The sequence below is a fragment of the Aquarana catesbeiana genome, linkage group LG10 (genome assembly GCF_042186555.1).
Source record: "Aquarana catesbeiana isolate 2022-GZ linkage group LG10, ASM4218655v1, whole genome shotgun sequence".
Taxonomy (NCBI): domain Eukaryota; kingdom Metazoa; phylum Chordata; class Amphibia; order Anura; family Ranidae; genus Aquarana; species Aquarana catesbeiana.
Window position 1 is genome coordinate 238,283,541 of NC_133333.1, and position 24,662 is coordinate 238,308,202.

Sequence of the window (24,662 nt, forward strand, 5' to 3'; positions counted from 1 at the left end):
CTGTCTAATAGACCTATATCCTCTATGGTCACATTTACAACCTTTAGAAGTCATATGCTCTCTGAGGTCACACAATGTCCACTAAGGTCATACTGGTGACCTCTAAGGTCGCAATGACAAACTTTAGGGGTCACATTGACACCATTTGAGGTCATACCAAGACCGTCCAAGGTCACATTGACAACTGTTAGAGGTCATATGCTGTGAGGTCACCCAGACGTCCACTAAGGTCACCCAGATGTCCATTGCAACCTTTAGAGGTCATATGTTCTCTGAGGTCACACTGACACCCTCTGATGTCACATGACACCCCTAAAGTCATACTGATGCCTTTTGAGGTCAAATGACACCATTTGAGGTCATACTGATGTCCTCTGAAGTCACACTGCAACCTTTGGTAATGATACGAATGCTCTCTGAGGTCACACCAACATTATCTAAAGGTCACATCTATGTTCGCTAAGGAGTCACATTGACAAGCTTTGGGGGTCACACCAATGCCTGATAGAAAACAACCTCCAAGGTCGCATTGACAACTTTTAGAGGTCATATGCTCTCTGGAGGTCACCCTCACATTCTCTAAGGTCGCATTGCAACCTTTAGGGGTTATACTGACGCTCTGAGGTCACACCAACATTATCCAAGGTCATACTTACATCTGCTAAGGTCACACTGATGCCCTCTCAGGTCACACCAACACTGTCTAATAGACCTATATCCTCTATGGTCACACTGACAACCTTTAGAGGTCATATGCTCTCTGAGGTCTCACAATGTCCACTAAAATCGCAATGACAAACTTTGGGGGTCATACTGACACCATCTGAGGTCATACCAAGACCCTCCAAGGTCACATTGACAATTGTTAGAGGTCATATGCTGCGAGGTCACCCAGATGTCCTCTAAGGTAACATTGCAACCTTTAAAGGTCATATGTTCTGAGGTCACACTGACTCCCTCCGAGGTATCATTGAGGACCTTTAGGAGTCACAACAGCACCCTCTGAGGGCCCCCTCTGACAATGTTTATATGACACTGACTCACCTGACTCTTTCTGAGGTAACGTCGCCCTCACAGCTCACTAGGCCTCAATCAGCCCACGGAGAAGCAGGTAAGCAGGATCTCCTTCACAGCGCCACCTGCAGCTACGGAGGACCAGGAAGGCCCACACACACTTTCCCGCCAACGTGCTGCGTAGCGCCGTGACGTTCTGCCTGGGCGAAGTCAGGGGGCGTGTCTTGATATATAAAGGCCCCGCCCAGGCGTTCCTAACTGCGTGCGAAGTGCGGAGAGAGAGGAAGATGGCGGAGGGGATGTGCAGAACACGAGGCCGGGGACGGGGGACTTTGACGGGCAGTGTGGAGAGGTGGTACCCGTTCGCGAAGGCCAGCGACCTGCAGAATAATAATGTGAGTGTATAGACAGAGGGGGGTCTATATAACGCGGGTGGGGGAGGGGAAGGAAGGCGGTTAGGTCGGTGCTGAGGATGGGACAACCCTGGAAATATCAGTCCAGTCCCCCAACCGTGTTTATGGATCATCATAATACAGTGCAGGCCTATTCTAATACACTACACCCCCCATACATCTAGGGGTGCCACCTCATCCCTTTAAATCCGAACACATTAATTACACACGTTCTGAGGCTGATTAAGGTGGTAATTAAACTCGGTGCCTTATCTGTATTAAATTTAGCATCAGAACCTGTGTAATTCATATGTGTTCGGGTTTAAAGGGATGAGGTGGCAACCTTACATACATCACTGTGCTGGGAAATACCCACCCCCTTCCCACTCCAACTGCAATATGGAACAGCAAAAATCCAGGCCTGACACGTGTTGTGACCCCAGAGAGGAGATTTCCACGCACTTCCTCTTCTGAAGAAAACTCTCTGCTTTAGGAAGAAGTTCTGTACAAAACCTACCTACTGTATGATTGGCGTCCTGTACAGGAGGAGCCGGGGGCCATTCACACCGGAGACCGGGACTACATAGACCGGGGGGGGGGGGGGGGGCATTCATTTGTATTGGTCAGTGGGAGCAATTTTTTTTTTAATTTTTTTTATTTATTTAGACCTCTAGTGATCGCGTCCCCCCCCCTCCGTCCCATCTCTGGTGATCGCGTCCCCCCCCCTCCGTCCCATCTCTGGTGATCGCGTCCCCCCCCCCTCCGTCCCATCTCTGGTGATCGCGTCCCCCCCCCCCCCCCTCCGTCCCATCTCTGGTGATCGCGTCCCCCCCCCCCCCCCTCCGTCCCATCTCTGGTGATCGCGTCCCCCCCCCCCCCCTCCGTCCCATCTCTGGTGATCGCGTCCCCCCCCCCCCCCCCCTCCGTCCCATCTCTGGTGATCGCGTCCCCCCCCCCTCCGTCCCATCTCTGGTGATCGCGTCCCCCCCCCCTCCGTCCCATCTCTGGTGATCGCGTCCCCCCCCCCTCCGTCCCATCTCTGGTGATCGCGTCCCCCCCCCCCTCCGTCCCATCTCTGGTGATCGCGTCCCCCCCCCCCCCCCGTCCCATCTCTGGTGATCGCGTCCCCCCCCCCCTCCGTCCCATCTCTGGTGATCGCGTCCCCCCCCCCCCTCCGTCCCATCTCTGGTGATCGCGTCCCCCCCCCCCCTCCGTCCCATCTCTGGTGATCGCGTCCCCCCCCCCCCTCCGTCCCATCTCTGGTGATCGCGTCCCCCCCCCCCCCCTCCGTCCCATCTCTGGTGATCGCGTCCCCCCCCCCCCCCCTCCGTCCCATCTCTGGTGATCGCGTCCCCCCCCCCCTCCGTCCCATCTCTGGTGATCGCGTCCCCCCCCCTCCGTCCCATCTCTGGTGATCGCGTCCCCCCCCCCCTCCGTCCCATCTCTGGTGATCGCGTCCCCCCCCCTCCGTCCCATCTCTGGTGATCGCGTCCCCCCCCCCCCCCTCCGTCCCATCTCTGGTGATCGCGTCCCCCCCCCCCCTCCGTCCCATCTCTGGTGATCGCGTCCCCCCCTCCGTCCCATCTCTGGTGATCGCGTCCCCCCCCCCCTCCGTCCCATCTCTGGTGATCGCGTCCCCCCCCCCCCCCTCCGTCCCATCTCTGGCGATCGCGTCCCCCCCCCCTCCGTCCCATCTCTGACGTCCCCCCCCCTCTCCGTCCCATCTCTGGTGATCGCGTCCCCCCCCCCCTCCGTCCCATCTCTGGTGATCGCGTCCCCCCCCCCTCCGTCCCATCTCTGGTGATCGCGTCCCCCCCCCCCCTCCGTCCCATCTCTGGTGATCGCGTCCCCCCCCCCCCTCCGTCCCATCTCTGGCGATCGCGTCCCCCCTCCGTCCCATCTCTGGCGATCGCGTCCCCCCCCCCTCCGTCCCATCTCTGACGTCCCCCCCCCTCTCCGTCCCATCTCTGGTGATCGCGTCCCCCCCCCCCCCCTCCGTCCCATCTCTGGTGATCGCGTCCCCCCCCCCCCCTCCGTCCCATCTCTGGTGATCGCGTCCCCCCCCCCCCCTCCGTCCATCTCTGGTGATCGCGTCCCCCCCCCCCTCCGTCCCATCTCTGGTGATCGCGTCCCCCCCCCCCTCCGTCCCATCTCTGGTGATCGCGTCCGCCCCCCCCCTCCGTCCCATCTCTGGTGATCGCGTCCCCCCCCCTCCGTCCCATCTCTGGTGATCGCGTCCCCCCCCCCCCCCTCCGTCCCATCTCTGACGTCCCCCCCCCCTCTCCGTCCCATCTCTGGTGATCGCGTCCCCCCCCCTCCGTCCCATCTCTGGTGATCGCGTCCCCCCCCCCCCCTCCGTCCCATCTCTGGTGATCGCGTCCCCCCCCCCCCCCTCCGTCCCATCTCTGGTGATCGCGTCCCCCCCCCCCCCCCCTCCGTCCCATCTCTGGTGATCGCGTCCCCCCCCCCTCCGTCCCATCTCTGGTGATCGCGTCCCCCCCCCCCCTCCGTCCCATCTCTGGTGATCGCGCCCCCCCCCCCCCCCCCGTCCCATCTCTGGTGATCGCGCGCCCCCCCCCCGTCCCATCTCTGGTGATCGCGCGCGCCCCCCCCCGTCCCATCTCTGGTGATCGCGCGCGCCCCCCCCGTCCCATCTCTGGTGATCGCGCGCCCCCCCCCGTCCCATCTCTGGTGATCGCGCGCCCCCCCCCGTCCCATCTCTGGTGATCGCGCGCCCCCCCCCCCCGTCCCATCTCTGGTGATCGCGCCCGTCCCATCTCTGGTGATCGCGCCCGTCCCATCTCTGGTGATCGCACCCACCCCCCCATCCCATCTCTGGTGATCGCGCCCCCCCCCCTCCGTCCCATCTCTGGTGATCGCGGTGCATCTCTTACGCCGCCCCCCCCCCCCCCCCCCCCCCATCTCTGGTGATCGCGCCCCCTCCCCTCCGTCCCATCTCTGGTGATCGCGCGCCCCCCCCCCCTCCGTCCCATCTCTGGTGATCGCGCCCCCCCCCTCCGTCCCATCTCTGGTGATCGCGGTGCATCGCCCCCCCTCCGTCCCATCTCTGGTGATCGCGGTGCATCGCCCCCCCCCCCCTCCGTCCCATCTCTGGTGATCGCGTTCCCCCCCCCCCTCCGTCCCATCTGGTGATCGCGTCCCCCCCCCGTCCCATCTCTGGTGATCGCGTCCCCCCCCCCCCCCCCTCCGTCCCATCTCTGGTGATCGCGTCCCCCCCCCCCCCCCTCCGTCCCATCTCTGGTGATCGCGTCCCCCCCCCCCCCCCCCCCGTCCCATCTCTGGTGATCGCGTCCCATCTCTGGTGATCGCGTCCCCCCCCCCCCCTCCGTCCCATCTCTGGTGATCGCGTCCCCCCCCCCCCCTCCGTCCCATCTCTGGTGATCGCGTCCCCCCCCCCTCCGTCCCATCTCTGGTGATCGCGTCCCCCCCCCCCCCCTCCGTCCCATCTCTGGTGATCGCGTCCCCCCCCCCCCCTCCGTCCCATCTCTGGTGATCGCGTCCCCCCCCCCCCCTCCGTCCCATCTCTGGTGATCGCGTCCCCCCCCCCCCCCTCCGTCCCATCTCTGGTGATCGCGTCCCCCCCCCCTCCGTCCCATCTCTGGTGATCGCGTCCCCCCCCCCTCCGTCCCATCTCTGGTGATCGCGTCCCCCCCCCCTCCGTCCCATCTCTGGTGATCGCGTCCCCCCCCCCTCCGTCCCATCTCTGGTGATCGCGTCCCCCCCCCCCTCCGTCCCATCTCTGGTGATCGCGTCCCCCCCCCCTCCGTCCCATCTCTGGCGATCGCGTCCCCCCCCCCTCCGTCCCATCTCTGACGTCCCCCCCCCCCCCCTCCGTCCCATCTCTGGTGATCGCGCGCCCCCCCCCCCCCGTCCCATCTCTGGTGATCGCGCCCGTCCCCGTCCCATCTCTGGTGATCGCGTGCCCCCCCCCTCCGTCCCATCTCTGGTGATCGCGTCCCCCCCCCCCTCCGTCCCATCTCTGGTGATCGCGTCCCGTCCCCCCCCCCTCCGTCCCATCTCTGGTGATCGCGTCCCCCCCCCCCCCCCCCCCCCCCTCCGTCCCATCTCTGGTGATCGCGTCCCCCCCCCCCCCCTCCGTCCCATCTCTGGTGATCGCGTCCCCCCCTCCGTCCCATCTCTGGTGATCGCGCGCCCCCCCCCCCCGTCCCATCTCTGGTGATCGCGCCCGTCCCCGTCCCATCTCTGGTGATCGCGCCCGTCCCATCTCTGGTGATCGCGCCCACCCCCCCATCCCATCTCTGGTGATCGCGCCCCCCCCCCTCCGTCCCATCTCTGGTGATCGCGGTGCATCTCTTACGCTGCCCTCCCCCCCGTCCCATCTCTGGTGATCGCGCCCCCTCCCCTCCGTCCCATCTCTGGTGATCGCGCCCCCCCCCCTCCGTCCCATCTCTGGTGATCGCGCCCCCTCCCCTCCGTCCCATCTCTGGTGATCGCGCCCCCCCCCTCCGTCCCATCTCTGGTGATCGCGCGCCCCCCCCCCCCCCCCTCCGTCCCATCTCTGGTGATCGCGCCCCCCCCCTCCGTCCCATCTCTGGTGATCGCGGTGCATCGCCCCCCCCCCTCCGTCCCATCTCTGGTGATCGCGGTGCATCGCCCCTCCCCTCCGTCCCATCTCTGGTGATCGCGCGCCCCCCTCCCCTCCGTCCCATCTCTGGTGATCGCGCGCCCCCCTCCCCTCCGTCCCATCTCTGGTGATCGCGCGCCCCCCCTCCCCTCCGTCCCATCTCTGGTGATCGCGCGCCCCCCTCTGTCCCATCTCTGGTGATCGCGGTGCATCGCCCCCCCCCCCCCCCCTCTGTCCCATCTCTGGTGATCGCGGTGCATCACCCCCCCCCCGTCCCATCTCTGGTGATCGCGGTGCATCTCTCTCCCCCCCCCCCCCCCCCCCCCTCCCCCGTCCCATCTCTGGTGATCGCACCCCCCCCTCCCGTCCCATCTCTGGTGATTGCGGTGCATCACCGCACCCCCTCCCGTCCCATCTCTGGTGATTGCGTGGCATCACCACCCCCCGCCCCCCCCTCCCGTCCCATCTCTGGTGATCGCGGTGCATCGCCCCTCCCCTCCGTCCCATCTCTGGTGATCGCGCGCCCCCCTCCCCTCCGTCCCATCTCTGGTGATCGCGCGCCCCCCTCCCCTCCGTCCCATCTCTGGTGATCGCGCGCCCCCCTCCCCTCCGTCCCATCTCTGGTGATCGCGCGCCCCCCTCCCCTCCGTCCCATCTCTGGTGATCGCGCGCCCCCCCTCCCCTCCGTCCCATCTCTGGTGATCGCGCGCCCCCCTCTGTCCCATCTCTGGTGATCGCGGTGCATCGCCCCCCCCCCCCCCCCTCTGTCCCATCTCTGGTGATCGCGGTGCATCACCCCCCCCCCGTCCCATCTCTGGTGATCGCGGTGCATCTCTCTCCCCCCCCCCCCCCCTCCCCCGTCCCATCTCTGGTGATCGCACCCCCCCCCTCCCGTCCCATCTCTGGTGATTGCGGTGCATCACCGCACCCCCTCCCGTCCCATCTCTGGTGATTGCGTGGCATCACCACCCCCCGCCCCCCCCTCCCGTCCCATCTCTGGTGATTGCGGTGCATCAACACCCCCCCCCCCCCCTCCCGTCCCATCTCTGGTGATTGCGGTGCATCACCACCCCCATCCCCCCGTCCCATCTCTGGTGATTGCGGTGCACGCCCCCCGTCCCATCTCTGGTGATCGCGCCCCCCCCCCCCGTCCCCGTCCCATCTCTGGTGATCGCGCCCGTCCCATCTCTGGTGATCGCGCCCGTCCCATCTCTGGTGATCGCGCCCGTCCCATCTCTGGTGATCGCGCCCCCCCGTCCCATCTCTGGTGATCGCGCCCACCCCCCCCATCCCATCTCTGGTGATCGCGCCCCCCCCCCCCTCCGTCCCATCTCTGGTGATCGCGGTGCATCTCTTACGCCCCCCCCCCCCCCCCGTGTCCCATCTCTGGTGATCGCGCCCCCCTCCCCTCCGTCCCATCTCTGGTGATCGCGCGCCCCCCCTCCCCTCCGTCCCATCTCTGGTGATCGCGCGTGCCCCCCCCCCCCCTCCGTCCCATCTCTGGTGATTTCCCCCCCCCCCCCCTCCGTCCCATCTCTGGTGATCGCGGTGCATCACCCCCCCCCCCCCCCCCCCCCCCCCCGTCCCATCTCTGGTGATCGCGCCCCCACTCCCCCCCCCCGTCCCATCTCTGGTGATCGCGGTGCATCTCTCTCCCCCCCCCTCCCCCGTCCCATCTCTGGTGATCGCACCCCCCCCTCCTGTCCCATCTCTGGTGATTGCGGTGCATCACCGCACCCCCCCCTCCTGTCCCATCTCTGGTGATTGCGGTGCATCACCACCCCCCGCCCGTCCCATCTCTGGTGATCGCGCGCCCCCCTCCCCTCCGTCCCATCTCTGGTGATCGCGCGCCCCCCTCCCCTCCGTCCCATCTCTGGTGATCGCGCGCCCCCCTCCCCTCCGTCCCATCTCTGGTGATCGCGCGCCCCCCTCCCCTCCGTCCCATCTCTGGTGATCGCGCGCCCCCCTCCCCTCCATCCCATCTCTGGTGATCGCGCCCCCCCCCCCCTCCGTCCCATCTCTGGTGATCGCGCCCCCCCCCCTCCGTCCCATCTCTGGTGATCGCGGTGCATCACCCCCCCCACCCCCACCCCCGTCCCATCTCTGGTGATCGCGGTGCATCTCTCTCCCCCCCCCCCCCCTCCCCCGTCCCATCTCTGGTGATCGCACCCCCCCCTCCCGTCCCATCTCTGGTGATTGCGGTGCATCACCGCACCCCCTCCCGTCCCATCTCTGGTGATTGCGTGGCATCACCACCCCCCGCCCCCCCCTCCCGTCCCATCTCTGGTGATTGCGGTGCATCACCACCCCCCCCCGTCCCATCTCTGGTGATTGCGGTGCATCAACACACCCCCCCCCCCCCCCCCTCCCGTCCCATCTCTGGTGATTGCGGTGCATCACCACCCCCATCCCCCCGTCCCATCTCTGGTGATTGCGGTGCACGCCCCCCGTCCCATCTCTGGTGATCGCGCCCGTCCCATCTCTGGTGATCGCGCCCGTCCCATCTCTGGTGATCGCGCCCGTCCCATCTCTGGTGATCGCGCCCGTCCCATCTCTGGTGATCGCGCCCCCCCCCTCCGTCCCATCTCTGGTGATCGCGGTGCATCTCTTACGCCGCCCCCCCCCCCCCCCCCCCCCCGTGTCCCATCTCTGGTGATCGCGCCCCCCCCCCCCCCGTCCCATCTCTGGTGATCGCGCCCCCCCCCCCGTCCCATCTCTGGTGATCGCGCGCCCCCCTCTCCTCCGTCCCATCTCTGGTGATCGCGCGCCCCCCTCCCCTCCGTCCCATCTCTGGTGATCGCGCGCCCCCCTCCCCTCCGTCCCATCTCTGGTGATCGCGCGCCCCCCCTGCCCCCCCCCCCCCTCCGTCCCATCTCTGGTGATTCCCCCCCCCCCCCCCCCTCCGTCCCATCTCTGGTGATCGCGCCCCCCCCCCCGTCCCATCTCTGGTGATCGCGGTGCATCACCCCCCCCCCCCCCCCCCCCGTCCCATCTCTGGTGATCGCGCCCCCACTCCCCCCCCCCCGTCCCATCTCTGGTGATCGCGGTGCATCTCTCTCCCCCCCCCCCCTCCCCCGTCCCATCTCTGGTGATCGCACCCCCCCCCTCCCGTCCCATCTCTGGTGATTGCGGTGCATCACCGCACCCCCCCCTCCTGTCCCATCTCTGGTGATTGCGGTGCATCACCACCCCCCCGCCCCCCCCTCCCGTCCCATCTCTGGTGATTGCGGTGCATCACCACCCCCCCCCCCCCCCTCCCGTCCCATCTCTGGTGATTGCGGTGCACGCCCCCCCCGTCCCATCTCTGGTGATTGCGGTGCACGCCCCCCCCCCGTCCCATCTCTGGTGATTGCGGTGCACGCCCCCCCCCCCCCCCCCCCCCCGTCCCATCTCTGGTGATTGTGGTGCACGCCCCCCCCCCCCCCCGTCCCATCTCTGGTGATTGCGGTGCACGCCCCCCCCCCCCCCCCCCGTACCATCTCTGGTGATCGCGGTGCGCCCCCTTTCACACTAGGGCGCTGCACTGGCAGGGCGTCAAAAAAAAATTCCTGCAAGCAGCTTCTTGGCAGCCCTTTTGTGTTTTTGCCACCGAGGTGGTTGCGCAGATGGCCTGAGCCCTTTCAAACTGCCAGCGCCTGAAAAACGCCCCAGTGTGAAAAGGATTTTAAGCGGCGCTTTACCAGCGTTTATCGGGCGCTGGCAGTGTGAAATGGCTCAGGCTTTCACATTGGGATTGCAGATGAGGCTTCTTTTAGGCGCTTTACAGGTGCTTTTTTTTAACGCTAAAGCGCCTGAAAAACGCCCCAGTGTGAAAGGGGTCTTTTTTTGAATTCAATGGACCAGCATCAAAAACGCAAGTACAGCGTTTTTGCAGCGCTTTTTTTTTTTTTTTTAGACTGTATACAGTCTAAAAAAAAATGTAAAAAAAAAAAAACGCAAACCGCTGTTTAAAAATGCGGCAAGCACCACAAAAAACACTGCAGAAGGGCGTTTTGCAGGCGCTATAGCGTTAAAAATAGCACCTACAATCCGCTCTCAAACAGCTGCAGCATTGTCTCCAGTGTGAAAGCCCGAGGGCTTTCACACTGGAGCGCTGCGCTGGCAGGACGTCAGGAAAAGTCCTGTCAGCAGCTTCTTTGGAGCGGTGTGTTTACCGCTCCTCCACCGCTGCTCACCATTGAAATCAATGGCGCAGCGCTGGGATACCGCCGGCAAAACGCCGCCATTGCGGGTGGTTTTAACACTTTCTCGGCCGCTAGCGGGGGGGGGGTAAAAGCCGAAATGCGCCGCAAATCCGACGGTTTTACCGCCGATGCTATAGGCGGCTCGATGTGAAAGGGGTCTTAGGGCCCTTTCACACTGGGGCGGTTTGCAGGCGCTATTGCGCTAATAGCGCCTGCAAACTGACCCGAAAGTGCTGCTGCTTTGTCTCCAGTGTGAAGGCCCCGAAGGGGGATAGGATGGGAGAAAAAAAGTCCTCGCAGCATCTTCGGAGCGGAGTGCATACTGATCCTGCCCATTGAAAACAATGGGACAGCGCGGCTATACCGGCGGTAAAGCGCCTCTGCAGAGGCGCTTTGCGGTGGTTTTTAACCCTTTCTCAACCGCTAGCGGGGGCCAAAACCGCCCGCTAGCGGCCGAATACTGACGGTGAAGCGCCGCTTACAATAGCGGCGCTTTACTGCTGGCACCACCCCTGCCCCAGTGTGAAAGGGCTCTTACAGATCATTACATGCAAATAAAGTGAAACTCTTAAAGTTGTACACCTGAGAAGAAGGGGAAGGGTGGGAGGTGGGGAGAGACTTGCAGTGCATACAAATTTTGGTATCAATGTCTATTGTTTCTGTAAATGTTTTGTGAACTTTATTGATTGTTTTTAATTCATTTTACAGATTATTGGTTTTGTTCCTCCCAAGAATACAAATTTAACAGGTACGGTTAAAGGACTGTGGGGAATGGCAGTACAAGTATGTGACAACATGGTAAATGGCTGATGGTCTGTGGACACCTAACATCACATCTATACACACTTTTAAGATCTTATGCCAGTACAAAGATCATTGATATGTGGTTAAACACCCCCCCCCCCCCCCCCCCCCACTTTGCAGCTTCACCCTCCTCCACGCCTCTCGGGAGGCTGCTCCTGGTATCTGGGTGCTTTGAGCTGCCTGCAGATTATGTGATCACAAAGCAATCACATGATAACAAGCATATTATGAATTAATGTCATAACAGCTGTGCTTCCTGTGATTGGCCCCCACAGCTATCACATGGTACCTGGACCAATCACAGTAACATATGGTTGGCTATAGCTAATCACATAACTAGTAATCATGGCTGTTATAAATTTAACCCATTCATGACAGTTGAAAACATTGCTGTTACAGTGATCATCATTGTAAAGGACAGCGATCGTAGGGGGGGGGGGAGCCTTGCGGGGACACGTATGACCTGGCACTAGAGTCCAAGTAGGATTTGTCATGGGAGCTCTTACCTGCACGTTCTGCTGGATTGTTAAAGCGGTTGTAAAGGGAGAAGGTTTTTTTTATCCTAATATATTAACCACTTCAATACCGGGCACTTGGACACCTTCCTGCCCAGGCCAATTTTCACCTTTCAGCGCTGTTGCATTTTGAATGCCAATTGCGCGGTCGTGCTACACTGTACCCGAATACATTTTTATCATTTTGTTCTCACAAATAGAGCTTTCTTTTTGTGGTATTTGATCACCTCTGGGATTTTTGCGCAACAAATAAAAGAAAATTTTCAAAAAAACAAGTTTTTTTTTTTTTCTTCGTTTCTGTTAAAACATTTTTTGTAAATAAGTACTTTTTTTTTTTTTTCTCGTTCACTGACGGGCACTGGTAGGCGGCACTGGTAGGTGGGCATGGATGGGCACTGACAGGTGGCACTGATGGGTTGCACTGATACTGATGGGTGGCATTGCTGGGCATCACTGATGCCTGTTTGTACATACTGGTGCCAATTGGTGCCCGTCTGTCAGACGCGAGTGAGGAAAAGCCGTTCAATGGCTCTTCCTATTTACATCGTGATCAGACGTGATTGGACACGGCTGATCACATGGTAAAGAGCCTCCGCCGGAGGCTCTTTACCGAGATCAGTGGAGCGGTGTGTCAGACTGACACACCGATCGCTGCGATGCACGTCCCAACTGGCGCGCAGAGGCATGTTATCCTGTTGGACATCATATGACGCCCAGTCAGGATAACTGAACCACCGCCCAGCCGTCATTTTGCTATAGGCCAGGCGGGAAGTGGTTAAGATAAATATTTTGTGTAGCAGCCACCACAGCACCCATAATACTTGATCCCCAATCTCTCTCCAGTGATGTCCACAAATGTCTAAGCCATCTGGGACACTCCTCCTGGTTGGCTGAGACACAGCAGCGGGACCATTGGCTCCCGCGGCTATCAGTCAGTCAGGGGAAAGAGGGGGCAGGGCTGGGTTGGGGATCTGTGTCTGAGTGGACACACGGAGCTGTGACTCTGCTCCAGTGTCCCCATAGCTGCTAACGGGGGGGGGGGGGGGCACTCAAGAGCGAGGGACCAGGAGCAGCAAAAAGGGACCTGAGAAGAGGATCCGGGCTGCTCTGTTCAAAACCAGTTGCACAGAGGAGGCAAGTATATAACATTATTTATTTTTATTTACAAGGATTTACAGTCACTTTAAGTGCATTGACTTCCTTCCCTGGGGGAATGGGTACTCCCTGGGATGGTTGGCCCTGCAGGGTCCTCTCCTCCCTATGGCTGCTGTGTTCCCTCCTGCCTCCCATTGTGGCCCGCCCCCCCCCTAGCATTGGGTCTTCCTTGAGGCATCCCTGGGCTGGAAGTACTTTTGAGCATGCTGCCTTTTCCGCTGGAGTTGCCTGTAGCATGTGGAGGACACACAGAATTGGTGGACAGGTGTTGAGTGCTCCCTTGGGCAACTCTCCCTCTATGGGGGGGGGCTTTTTTTTTTTTTCCCCTTACCAGAAATGAAACCCAGTGGTGATCAAACGTCACCAAAAAGCTTGATTTGTGTAAAAGCTATACAATTTCATCTGGGTACAATGTTGCATGACCGAGCAATTGCTAGTTAAAGTAGCACAGTGCTAAATGGCATGGTTCGTGAAGGTGAAACCTGGTTAACTACCTTTTCAATGGAAACACCAAAAATTTGGAGGGGTGTCCACTCACTGTTTGGCAATAGGCACTGCAAGGTGTGGAGTGTTGATTTTTTTGTTTCAGAGCATCATTTTGCTTACTTTAACTTGGTGTCACTTTGTTTAGGTAAATCCTGCCACGAAGATGATGATGAATTTGGTAAGTTATATAATTTTTTTTTTTTTTTTTTGGGGCGGGGGGTTGTCAACTGCCAAAACAGATATGATTGTATGTAAAAAGCCATCATTTTATCTATCAAAAGATCCTAAAGAGCACCCAGAAACAGAGTTGCTCTGTTATTCTCTCCAGTGTTGAGTCCATTCTTCAACCTTTCCATCGCTGCCGTGTTCAGTGTAGGAGTCACAGGATTGAACCAGTGTTCTCCAGGGACCACAGGGATCCCAACACTTCCAAAAGAGTCGTGTGCTGAAGAGACTGGTGGAGACTAGTTTTGAAACCAAGGGGAGGGCCATTGGAGAGGAGGGTGAGTGTCATGGGTGTCCTGCTGCAGGGTAATGGTAAAGCTGTATTAAACCTGTTAACAAGCAAAATAGTTAAAGCTCTGTCAGATTGGATGTAGAGCGTCTGAACAGCAATTTTCAAGTCTTGCCACAGATTTTCATTTGGATTTAGGTCTGTACTTTGACTGGGCCATTCTAACACATGAATATGCTTTGATCTAAAACATTCCATTGTAGCTCTGGCTGTATGTTTGGGGTTGTTGTCCTGCTGGAAGGTGAACCTCCATCCCAGTCTTAAGTCTTTAGCGGACACTAAAGGTACACACAAAATTGGGAGAACAATTTTTTGTTTTGTTTCTGATCATGCGCAGTCTTTCCTTGTACTAAAATGGTACGTAAGTTCTGTTCCTGTATGAGAAATATCGGCATTTTGCATGAAAATTCAGAATTGGTTGTACGTGGGCCCCGTCGTAGTCCTATTCCGTCCAGCTTGGCTCCTTGCCATCCACTCCCCAGCCTAGGATCCCTCTTTCCTCCAACTTCTAACCCCCCCCCCCCCCCCCTTTAAGTGGACTAGTCCACACCCTATTCCCTTCCCCTGGACCTGGGGGGGCCCAGGCTCCCTGTGTTTTCCTGGCATTGATTAGGAGGACATTCTGGTTTGCTGTAATACACCCATGAGCATATTTGTAGCTCTCCATGGCTCTTAATCGTGCTTACTGTTTCTATCTCCTGCGTGGGATTTCTATGAATGTATCTGTTTATTTGCCTTAATAAAAAAAAATATTGTACCTAAAAGTTGTGTACACACAATACGAAAATTCTTTTGGATGAAAATGTTTGAGCGCTTGGATGAACGAGCCTTACCAGGTTTTTCTTCTAAAGCAGTGGTTCTCAACTCCTGTCCTCAGGACCCACTAGCAGGCCAGGTTTGCAAGAGAACTGAAAAACATCACAGGTGATGTGATTTGCTACTTAATGATTGCAGTATTCTAGTCTGCATCTCCCCATGGTAATATTTAAAATAAGGCCTGTTAGTGGGTCCTGAGGACAGGAGTTGAGAACCACTGTTTTAAAGGTTGGTACACACTAAGAAAATCGACCAAACCTTTTTATCCATAGAATTTACGTTTAGTGTGTACACAAGTTTTAACAGCCAATTCTGACTTTTCGTACGAAAATTCTCGAAGGGCCCAACTACAATTTCTCGTACAGAACGAACGATTTTTGTTTTTAATGTGTACGAGAAATCATGAGGGACTGCATGTTCTGAAAAATAAACAAAGCCTTTGTTGTATGATTTTTCTCGAATCGTCTTCCAGGGCAGCATCCGAGAGATAGGCTCCTCCTCCCTAAAACAGGAAACACATTAGTCCACCATTATAAATTTCACACTCTTACCTGTGTGCCTCAGTTGTTTGTGTTTCCTCCGGACCCACAGGAGCTGCAAGAACGTTTGTTATTTTATTTTCACCTGTCTCTGTGCTTGTTGCAGGAGACCCCCTGCCAGCATCCCATACAGCCCAAGGGGCTTTGGGAGGGCGAGCAGGCGCAGCACTGGGCAACATTGCTCAAAGCCTGAGATTTCGCCCCTACTGAGGGGTCTGCAATCATCCCCCCAGGCTGCAGGAGGACTCTGTCATCCCCACCCCATGCCGCTGTTTAGGCCTGTGTATGCTTCCGCAAGCACCCCCCTCTGGCTTTCCGCAGAATCTGGAGCCCGCCAGGGGGGATGGATACATGCATAGATGGGCGCCCCAACCCCCCCCCCACCGCCGCCGCCGACCGCTGCCGAAATCCTCAGCAGCAGAGGGTCTAGCAGGGAGGGGTTTGCACCTTCTAAATTAGGTCCCTGGTTGCTGCGGCTGTCCCCCCAAACGAATCCGCCGCTCTCCGGGCGGCGCAGCAGCGTCCTCACCGCCACAGGCCGCTACAGGAAGTCGGGGGTGTACCAAGATGGCGCCGAGGAAGTTCCGCTTCCGGGTTGGCGGCCATTTTCCCGTAGTCTATCTACTGCGGAGATAGAGCAGGGACTCCTAGGGGCGGGAAGTTTAAAAAAAAAAAAAAAAAAAGAGAAAACAGAATACAAATAGCAAATTTGTTCAATGCTACCCTTCACTACCAGCACAGTTACTCTACAATACAGCGGCATGTGCAGGTGTGTCCACCAACCTGCACGGGGTCAGCCGGGGGCGGGGCCGGAGCTTATGCAGGAAGCAGATAAAAAGGCCTCTAAGCAGAGGATCCTGGTGGCTGATCATGTCTGACGCTTCCCCACCCTGCCCTGCAGATCCTGCAAATCAGGACAGCTCCAAGGTAAGCCAGAATATTCTTGAATTATCTCTGTCTTAACCTCTTTACTGCCTATCTACAGGCAGTTCCTTTGACTCACGGGGTTTTTCTTTGTTGTTCTCTATGCTCGCTTGCAGGCAAAGACCCCTGAGGAAAGGAAGGCTAAAGGCAAAACATGTGCCTCATGCAGCCACAGGCTTTCCCCAGATTGGAAAAAGCCCCTGTGTCAGAAATGCTTAGACAAAATGGTGGCAAAAGAATCCACAGGGATTTTTGAAAGACCTGCTCAATTCTTTTAAGAAAGAAATTCAGAGCACCATGGCACCACTACGCTCAGCTATAGAGAAATTAGAAACGCCAGCAAGTGTCGCTCAGGCCAGTATCCCATCTACCAGCGGAACACACATTCCAAGGGAGAACAAGGTACAGGCAGAACAAGAGGTGGATTCAGATGAATCTGAACAATCTGAATCAGAAGACGGTATCTGTTCAGACTCAGAGGAGGAAGATGACACGACAGACTGCAACCTGTTTCCTTCTGAGGACACAGACAGTCTTCTCAAAGCCATCACTGACACTCTAGGCATTAAAGAACAGAAAACCGCAGAACTCACTATGCATGACAGAATGTACAAAGGGCTCTAGCCCAAGAAGCCAAGAACGTTCCCGGTACACCAAACACTTAAAGACATAGTCAAAAAGGAATGGGAAGACCCAGAGAAAAAGCTTTTCATCCCCGCCACAATCAAACGCAGATACCCGTTTGCGGAAGCAGACACCAAAACCTGGGCTAAATGCCCCAAGGTGGATGCCTCTCTGGCAAAAATCACGAACAAATCGGACTTGGCTTTTGATGACGCAGGTACCCTCAGCGACCCCATGGACAAGAAAATAGAAGCTCTCCTGAAAAGGGCATGGGAAGCAGGGGCGGCAAACCTAAATCCGGCTATTGCTTCCACCTGCACAGCCCGAACCTTGCTAATCTGGCTAACCCAGCTGCAAGATCTATTGGAGAACGACACACCCAGGGAGGAACTAATTAAAACCATCCCCACACTAACTAGAGCGGCAGCTTTCTTGGCAGATGCTTCAGCAGAAACTGTCAGAATATCCTCTAGGACCACGGCACTACTAAACTCGGCCCGCAGAGCCCTGTGGTTAAAATCCTGGGGGGGGGATGCACCTTCCAAGAACCGTTTATGTGGCATACCATTCACTGGAGACCTACTGTTTGGTCCCGAACTAGAAACAGTCCTGGATAGGACTGCAGCAAAAAATAAGGGGTTCCCTCAAACCAAGAAGAGACAAGGGAAGGCGCCCTTTCGGCATTTCAAGAAATTCAATAAGCCAGGGGCAAAAAAGCACTGGGGTCAACAAAACAAGAAAGGCAAAAGTGAATTCATCCTCAAGCCTAATACCCAAAAGAACAAAAAACAATGACTGCCTTCAGGTGGGGGGCAGATTGGCGGCTTTCTCCCACCAATGGGAGGAGATAACAGAAAACAAATTCATACTGCGCACCATAACGGATGGTTACGCAATAGAATTCTCCAACCGCCCCCCAACCAAATACTTAGCGACCATGCTACCCAAGGACAGCAATCAAGCAAAGGTGTTTCTAGAATCCCTACAGAAACTATTAGATCAGAAGGTGATTTGTCACGTTCCCCAAGAGGAGGAACAAAAGGGCTTCTACTCACACATCTTCGCAAAAAGAAAACCATCAGGCAAACTAAGGCTGATACTAAACCTCAAACCACTCAACCGAGGAATAAGATACAAGAGATTCAGAATGGAATCTATCTATTCAATCAGGAACATCCTACCGCAGGAGACATTCATGGCAACACTAGACTTACAGGATGCCTACCTACATGTCCCCATAAGGAAGGATCACCAAAAGTTTCTAAGGTTCGCAATCCAGGGGCCAGCAGCTACGCTGCACCTACAGTACACAGCTCTCCCCTTCGGAATCTCCTCGGCTCCAAGAATATTCTCAAAAATAATGGCGGAAGCACTAAAAGGTCTAAGACAGGAGGGTATTGGAATAATACCATACTTAGACGACCTCCTGTTCTTTGCGGACTCAGCAGCAATCCTAGAAAACAACCTGCGCAAGAGTATGATCTATCTGCAAAACCTGGGATGGTTAATAAACGCAGAGAAATCGCAAATGATCCCAAGCCAGAGAGTAGTGTACCTGGGATACGTGCTGGACTCCAGACTGTCAAAAATTTTCCTAACAAAGGAAAAAGACGTAAAAATGACACAAGCAATTACGTCCCTGCTAAGGAACCATTCCACAACGATCAGGCACGGAATGTCCGTACTAGGACTGATGACGTCTTCCATTCCAGCCATCACCTGGGCACAAATTCACATGCGACCCTTACAGAACTACATTCTGTCCCAATGGGATGGCAGGCAAGCATCCCTAGAAAAATCCATTCCCGTCCCCGCCACAGTCAAACAAACACTCTACTGGTGGCTCAACCCACTTCGGGTCATCGAGGGGCGCAGATGGGCTCAAGTCAATCCAGTCAGCATCACCACCGATGCAAGCGCCCTAGGATGGGGAGCCCACATGGAAGGGCGGTTCTCGCAAGGGAAATGGACACCCAAATGGGCACAAGCCTCCTCAAACTTGAGAGAGCTGAAAGCTGTGGGGGAAGCGCTAAAAACCTTCAAGCCAGCATTACAAGGGAAGGATGTAAAGATACAATCAGACAACGCAACGACAGTCGCATACCTAAACAGACAAGGGGGCACAAAATCCCAAAATCTGATGAGACTGACACAATCTATCCTACTGTGGACAGAAGTGAACATAAGATCGATATCCGGTATTCATCTAAAAGGAACAGACAATACAGTGGCAGATTTCCTGAGCCGGAAAACGATAAAACACACGGAATGGTCACTAAACCAAACAACCTTCACTCAAATCACCCAGAAGTGGGGAATACCCGAAGTAGACCTATTTGCTTCCAGGGCGAACGCAAAATCTCTGATATTTTTCTCCCTGGACCCTACAGATGGCAACAGCGGGGTGGATGCTTTCAACCAAAACTGGAAATGGCATCTGTGCTATGCATTCCCTCCAACTGCCATAATCCCAAAAGTAATCCAAAAAATCAAGGCAGAGAAAACAACAGTAATACTAATAGCACCACACTGGCCCCAGAGAGCATGGTTCAGTCATTTAAAAAATCTCAGCATACAACCTCAGCTGACACTGACGGACCGCCCGGATCTACTGTCACAAGGCCCAGTCAACCATCCGAACCACAAAATCTTGAAGCTCTCGGCTTGGTTACTGAGAGGGTAAAACTCCAGAACAAAGGCCTGTCGGACAGAGTAATCAACACCATCTTAAACAGCAGAAAGCCGGTAACGAGAGCCATCTATGAGAAAATAAGGAAAAAATTTGTTTCTTGGTACGAAGACAGACCAATCTCCAACGGTGGGATAATTCCAATAGTTTTGGACTTCCTACAAGATGGTGCAGACAAAAACATATCACCAAGTATCCTGAAAGTACAAGTTGCAGCACTTTCCTCGGTCATGGATACTAGACTAGCGGAAGACCCGCTGATAAGACGATTCCTCATAGCTCTTAAAAGATCCAAACCAGCCAAATTGTACAAAACTCCCTCCTGGGACATGGGCACAGTACTTAAGGGCTTTCTCTCCCCTCCGTTTGAACCTATCGAGGACAGCTCAGACAAAAACCTCACGTTAAAAACTGCGCTCCTTCTGGCCTTAGTATCCGCCAGAAGAGTGAGTGAGATCCAAGCTCTATCTTCAATAGAACCATACTGTCTAATACATCTGGACAAGATAATTCTCTCTCCAGATCCGGCCTTTCTACCCAAGGTCTCTTCTACATTTCACAGAACCCAAAACATCGTCATACCCTCACTTCCAACAACCATGGATAGTAGGAAAAGAAACATTTACAGCAAACTTGATGTAAGGAACACGCTCATAGCGTATCTCGAAAGAACAAAAGAATGGCGTAGAACGACCTCCCTCTTCATCCTCTATGCAGGAATCAACAGAGGGAAACCAGCTTCAAAAAGCACCATCAGCAGATGGATAAGGATGGCCATACAGATTACCTATAAGGCACAGAATCTCACTCCACCTAGTGAAATCAGAGCGCACTCCACTAGAGCCTGGGCAACCTCGGCCGCAGAGAAAGCAGGGGCAACTCCGGAGCAGATCTGCAGGGCAGCGACATGGTCGAGCTTCAGTACTTTCGCTAAGCACTACCGCATAGACCAGCTGTCTGACCAAGACCAAGCATTTGGTCGTAAAGTGCTCCAGTCTCTAACCCCACCCTAGTAAGTATTGCTTGATATATCCTCTCGGATGCTGCCCTGGAAGACGATTCGAGAAAACAGAGTTAGGTACCTGGTAACTCTTTTTCTAAGAAGTCTTCCAGGGCAGCACTAGTTCCCACCCTTGAAACAACAAAAACCAGGTACAGAGGGGGAGCTTGCAGCTTACAGGGAATTCCTTCGGTGCTTTAACATAACTGAGGCACACAGGTAAGAGTGTGAAATTTATAATGGTGGACTAATGTGTTTCCTGTTTTAGGGAGGAGGAGCCTATCTCTCGGATGCTGCCCTGGAAGACTTCTTAGAAAAAGAGTTACCAGGTACCTAACTCTGTTTTCGTTCATCGGTTCTGATTTGCTGTGAGAATAGGAAAATCGTACGATTGTTCGCCCAATTTCCTTAGTGTGTACCCCACTTAAGATTGCTTTGTATTTGGCTCCATTCATCTTCCCATCAACTCTGATCAGCTTCCCTGTCCCTGCTGAAGAAAAGCATCCCCCACAACACGAGGCTGCCACCACCATGTTTCACGGTGGGGATGGTGTGTTCAGGGTGATGTGCAGTGTTTAACACCACACATAGCATTGTGCTTTTAGGCCAGAAAAATCACTTTTGGTCTATAGCACCTTCTTCCACGTTTGCTGTGTCACCCCTCATGGCTTCTCGCAAACGGGACTTATGGCTTTCTTTCAACAATGGCTTTCTTCTTGCCACTCTTCCATAAAGGCCAGATTTGTGGAGAGCACGACTAATCGTTGTCCTGTGAACAGATTCCCCCACCTGAGCTGTGGATCTCTGCAGCTCCTCCAGAGTTACCATGGGCCTCTTGGCTGCTTCTCTGATTAATGCTCTCCTTGCCCGGTCTGTCAGTTTAGGTGGACGGCCATGTCTTGGTAGGTTTTTTGTTGTGCCATACTCTTTCCATTTTCGGATAATGGATTGAACAGTGTGCTCCATGAGATGTTCAAAGCTTGGGATTTTTTTTTTTTTTTTTCCCTTTATAACCTAACCCTGCTTTAAACTTCAACTTTATCCCTGACCTGTCTGGTGTGTTCCTCGGCCTTCACAATGCTGCTTGTTCAATAAGGTTCTCTAACAAACCTGAGGGATTCATAGAACAGCTGTATTTATACTGAGATTAAATTGCACACAGCTGGCCTCTAATAATTAGGTGACTAATGAAGGCAATTGGTTTCACTAGATTTTAGTTAGGGGTATCAGAGTAAAGGGGGCTGAATGCGCCCTCATCGGTCTCGACTGATCCTATGTCTGGCTCTGCCATCATGGATGTGGCCCACCTTGCGGGGTTGGTGGCCACACTCCCTGTCCTGTCAGTGAGCTTGTTCCTCCACAACTGTAGTGGCGCACAAGGTGCTTGTTTCCCTTATTATACTTGTGCTGGAAACTTTAAAGATTGAGGATGCAGCTGTGGCACCCATAAACTCGCATGACAAAAGCGTTCCCTTCTCCCTCCTATTTTGGAATATTTGTTCGTAAAGAATGGGAGGGTCCAAAGCGTCCCTTTGTGGTTCCAAAGACGCTTTGCTGTGAGGTACCCCTTGTGAGGTCCCTCCCTAAGTGGACTGTTCCACCAGTAGTGGATCCCCGTCTCTAGGTTGCGCAAGGTGACCATGATTCTGATAGAGGATTCTCCGGCTTTTAAGGATCCGGCTGATATACCTGGAGGGGGAGCAGATTCCCTCTGCTTTTGCTGAGTTGGCGGACCAGTTTGTCTGGGGGCTGTGGTTTGTATGCGATGCCTCCTTGGACGCAGTTCCCTTGGTTGCTAAGCTCTGTTTTTTCAGTGGTGCTTAGACATGTGTTGGTCTGCGGACTGGGCTTCTAAAAAAGCTCTGACTGGGTTACCATTTCAAGGCAATTGTCTGTTTGGGGCTACCCAGGATGACTTTGTTGGTGAGTGATTGTGAGTCTCACAGGAGGGACGTATAAATGTCTTTCAGTCTGAAATGGGGGGGGGGGGGGCGGCCTCGTAGTGGATGCGGTCCTTCTTGGCATGCAATGGACCTGGTCTGGCGAGCCGAGAGCGGGGCTCCCTAGACCCACGGACAAGGCCCCTTCAGCAGGAAGGTGTGCCCTCACCTATGTCCTATTGTTCTGGCCTTGAACTCCCGAAAAGTGTTTTCTCCTTCCAGTTGACATATGTCACCGGACTGTTGGCAGTTCTCTGGCCAGAGTTTTTCTTCCTCTGGACAAACTCGTTTTAACTACTGTTGTCTTGCAGGTAGGTGTTGGGCCTGATGGTATCTACCTTCGAGGTGGTTCCATTTGCGCAGTACCATACAAGCTCCTTTCAAGTGAGATCCTGGTGTAAAGTGCCCAAGGCCTCTGGGCTATCTGATTCGGCTAAGCCAGAAAACCGGGGGTCCCTGGTCTGGTGACTTCGCTCTCTGGGATTACGGCAGGGCACATCCTTTCTCCCCTTGTATTGGACAGTGGTCACTACCAATGCCAGTCTGTCCGGGTGGGAAAGTGTCCTGGGACTGGGTTCTGCTCAGGGTCAATGGACCCTGGAGGAATCCGGACTGCCGATCGATATCCTGAGACTTCGATCGATCACTATGTATGGATCATGGAGGTAGACTTAGGGGGTTCCGGGTACAGATCCAGTCGGACGATGCCACGGTGGTGGTCTAGGTCAATCACCAGGGTGGAATAAAGAGTGTTGGCAGCCCTGACAGTAGCCAGCATTCACCGGTGGGCAGAATGCCTTGTTCGGGCCCCATCCGCCGTATGCATTCTAGGAGTGGAAAAATTGCAAAAATGGCAGGCGGTTGGCTAGTGTTGGTCCCTTCACCAGGACATGTTTCCTCGGATATGTCTCCGATGGGGCACTCCCGAGGTAGACCTGTTGGCGTCCCGGTTTAATGAAATGGTACTGAGGTTTCTGGCACGGTCACGGGCTCCTCTGGACGCTACAGATGCTCTGGTGACCCCATCTACGCCTCTCCTCCAAGATTCTGCTGCGGCTTTTGCACATTATCAAGGCCAAAGGGATTCCGGTCATTCTAGTTTGCCCAGATGGTCTTGGTACGCCGGCCTGGTGTGCTTGGTCGCTGACGTCCCTTGGCGACTGCCTTTCAGAGGTTCTACTGTCCCAAGGGCTGATCTTCATCCTGCTTCAGTCGCTGTTTTTTGAAGGCCTGGCTGTTATGAGCCAGGTGCTGAAGTTATGACACTGCTGAAGGCTAGGAAGCATTCCTCCTGGGAAAATTTACCACTGGATATGGATAGCATGCATATCCTGATGTGAGGTGCTTGCCATTTACCCTCGTTCTTTCTGGATGGCTCGGATTTCAACCTTACTTCACGTGGGGGTTGAGCAGAACTTGGCATTGAGTACCATCAAGGACCAGGTGTCGGCCTTGGCGGGTTTCTTTGGCACGCCCTGGTCTCGCACTCCCTGGTGCGTACTCTTAAGGGGTTCGACATCTGCCTCTACCGGTGCAGTTGCTTCTACCGCCGTGGGATTCTACTCTTGGTGCGTTCGGTTCTACAGGAGCCTCCCGTTGGAAATATTTGGGAGGTTCCACTGCTTGCTCTATCCCAGGTGGCTTTTTTTTTTTGGTTGCTATTGCCTCTGCTCAGCGTCAGAACTGTAGGTGTTACCATGTCATACTTACCTGGTGGTTCTTCGCCCTTGTCCGTAGTTCCCTCCTCTGATTCCTTTTGACTAAGGATGTTGTATTGCCTTCCCTTTTTGTCCCAGGTCAAAATGTCCTAAGGGATTTACCTTGCATGCCCTGGATGGATTCGGGTGTATTTGGCAGGCACAGGGCCGTTTCGGAGATCAGACTTGCTGTTTGTGATCACGGACGGGTCAAAAAAGGGGCTGTCTGCTTCTTCTGCGACCTCTCTAGACAGATCAGATGGCAATGACTCTGGTCTATTCTATCAGGGGTTGGGTTCCTCCTTTCCCTGTTACGGCGCATTCTACTTGACTGCTTGTTGCTTCTTGGGCCTTCCATCAGGCGTCGGCTGCGCTGGTTTGCAAGGCGGCCACTTGGTTGTCTGTGTACGCTTTCTCAAAATTCTACAATGTGGATGTGCTGGCATCTGAGGATGCTTCTTTTGGCCGCAAGGTGTTGCAGACTGCTGTTTAGAGTAGGGCTGCAACTAACTATTTTCATAATCGATTAGTTGGCCGATTATTGTTTCGATTAATCGGTTAATAACCTTAAAGAAAAGTAGTTTTTAATTTAGAGCCCTTTCACACTGGGGCGACGTCGGCGGTAAAATGCCACTATTGGCGGCGTTTTACTGTCGGTATGCGGCCGCTAGTTAAATACCACCGCAAAGCGCCTCTGCAGAGGCGCTTTGCCGGCGGTATAGCCGCGCCGTCCCTTGATTTCAATGGGCAGGAGCGGTATACA

General features: G+C 55.6%; 1 protein-coding gene across 1 annotated transcript in view; it reads left to right on the forward strand.

Annotated features, from left to right (window-relative positions):
- The first annotated feature begins 1,301 nt into the window (after window positions 1-1,301).
- The window catches only part of DDX25 (DEAD-box helicase 25), a 53,814-nt gene continuing 30,453 nt past the window's right edge, over window positions 1,302-24,662 (forward strand). The window contains exons 1-3 of the mRNA XM_073603482.1: window positions 1,302-1,409; window positions 10,905-10,944; window positions 13,302-13,334. Coding sequence (XP_073459583.1) covers window positions 1,302-1,409; window positions 10,905-10,944; window positions 13,302-13,334 — 181 coding nt within the window. The remainder of the gene's footprint in view (window positions 1,410-10,904; window positions 10,945-13,301; window positions 13,335-24,662) is intronic.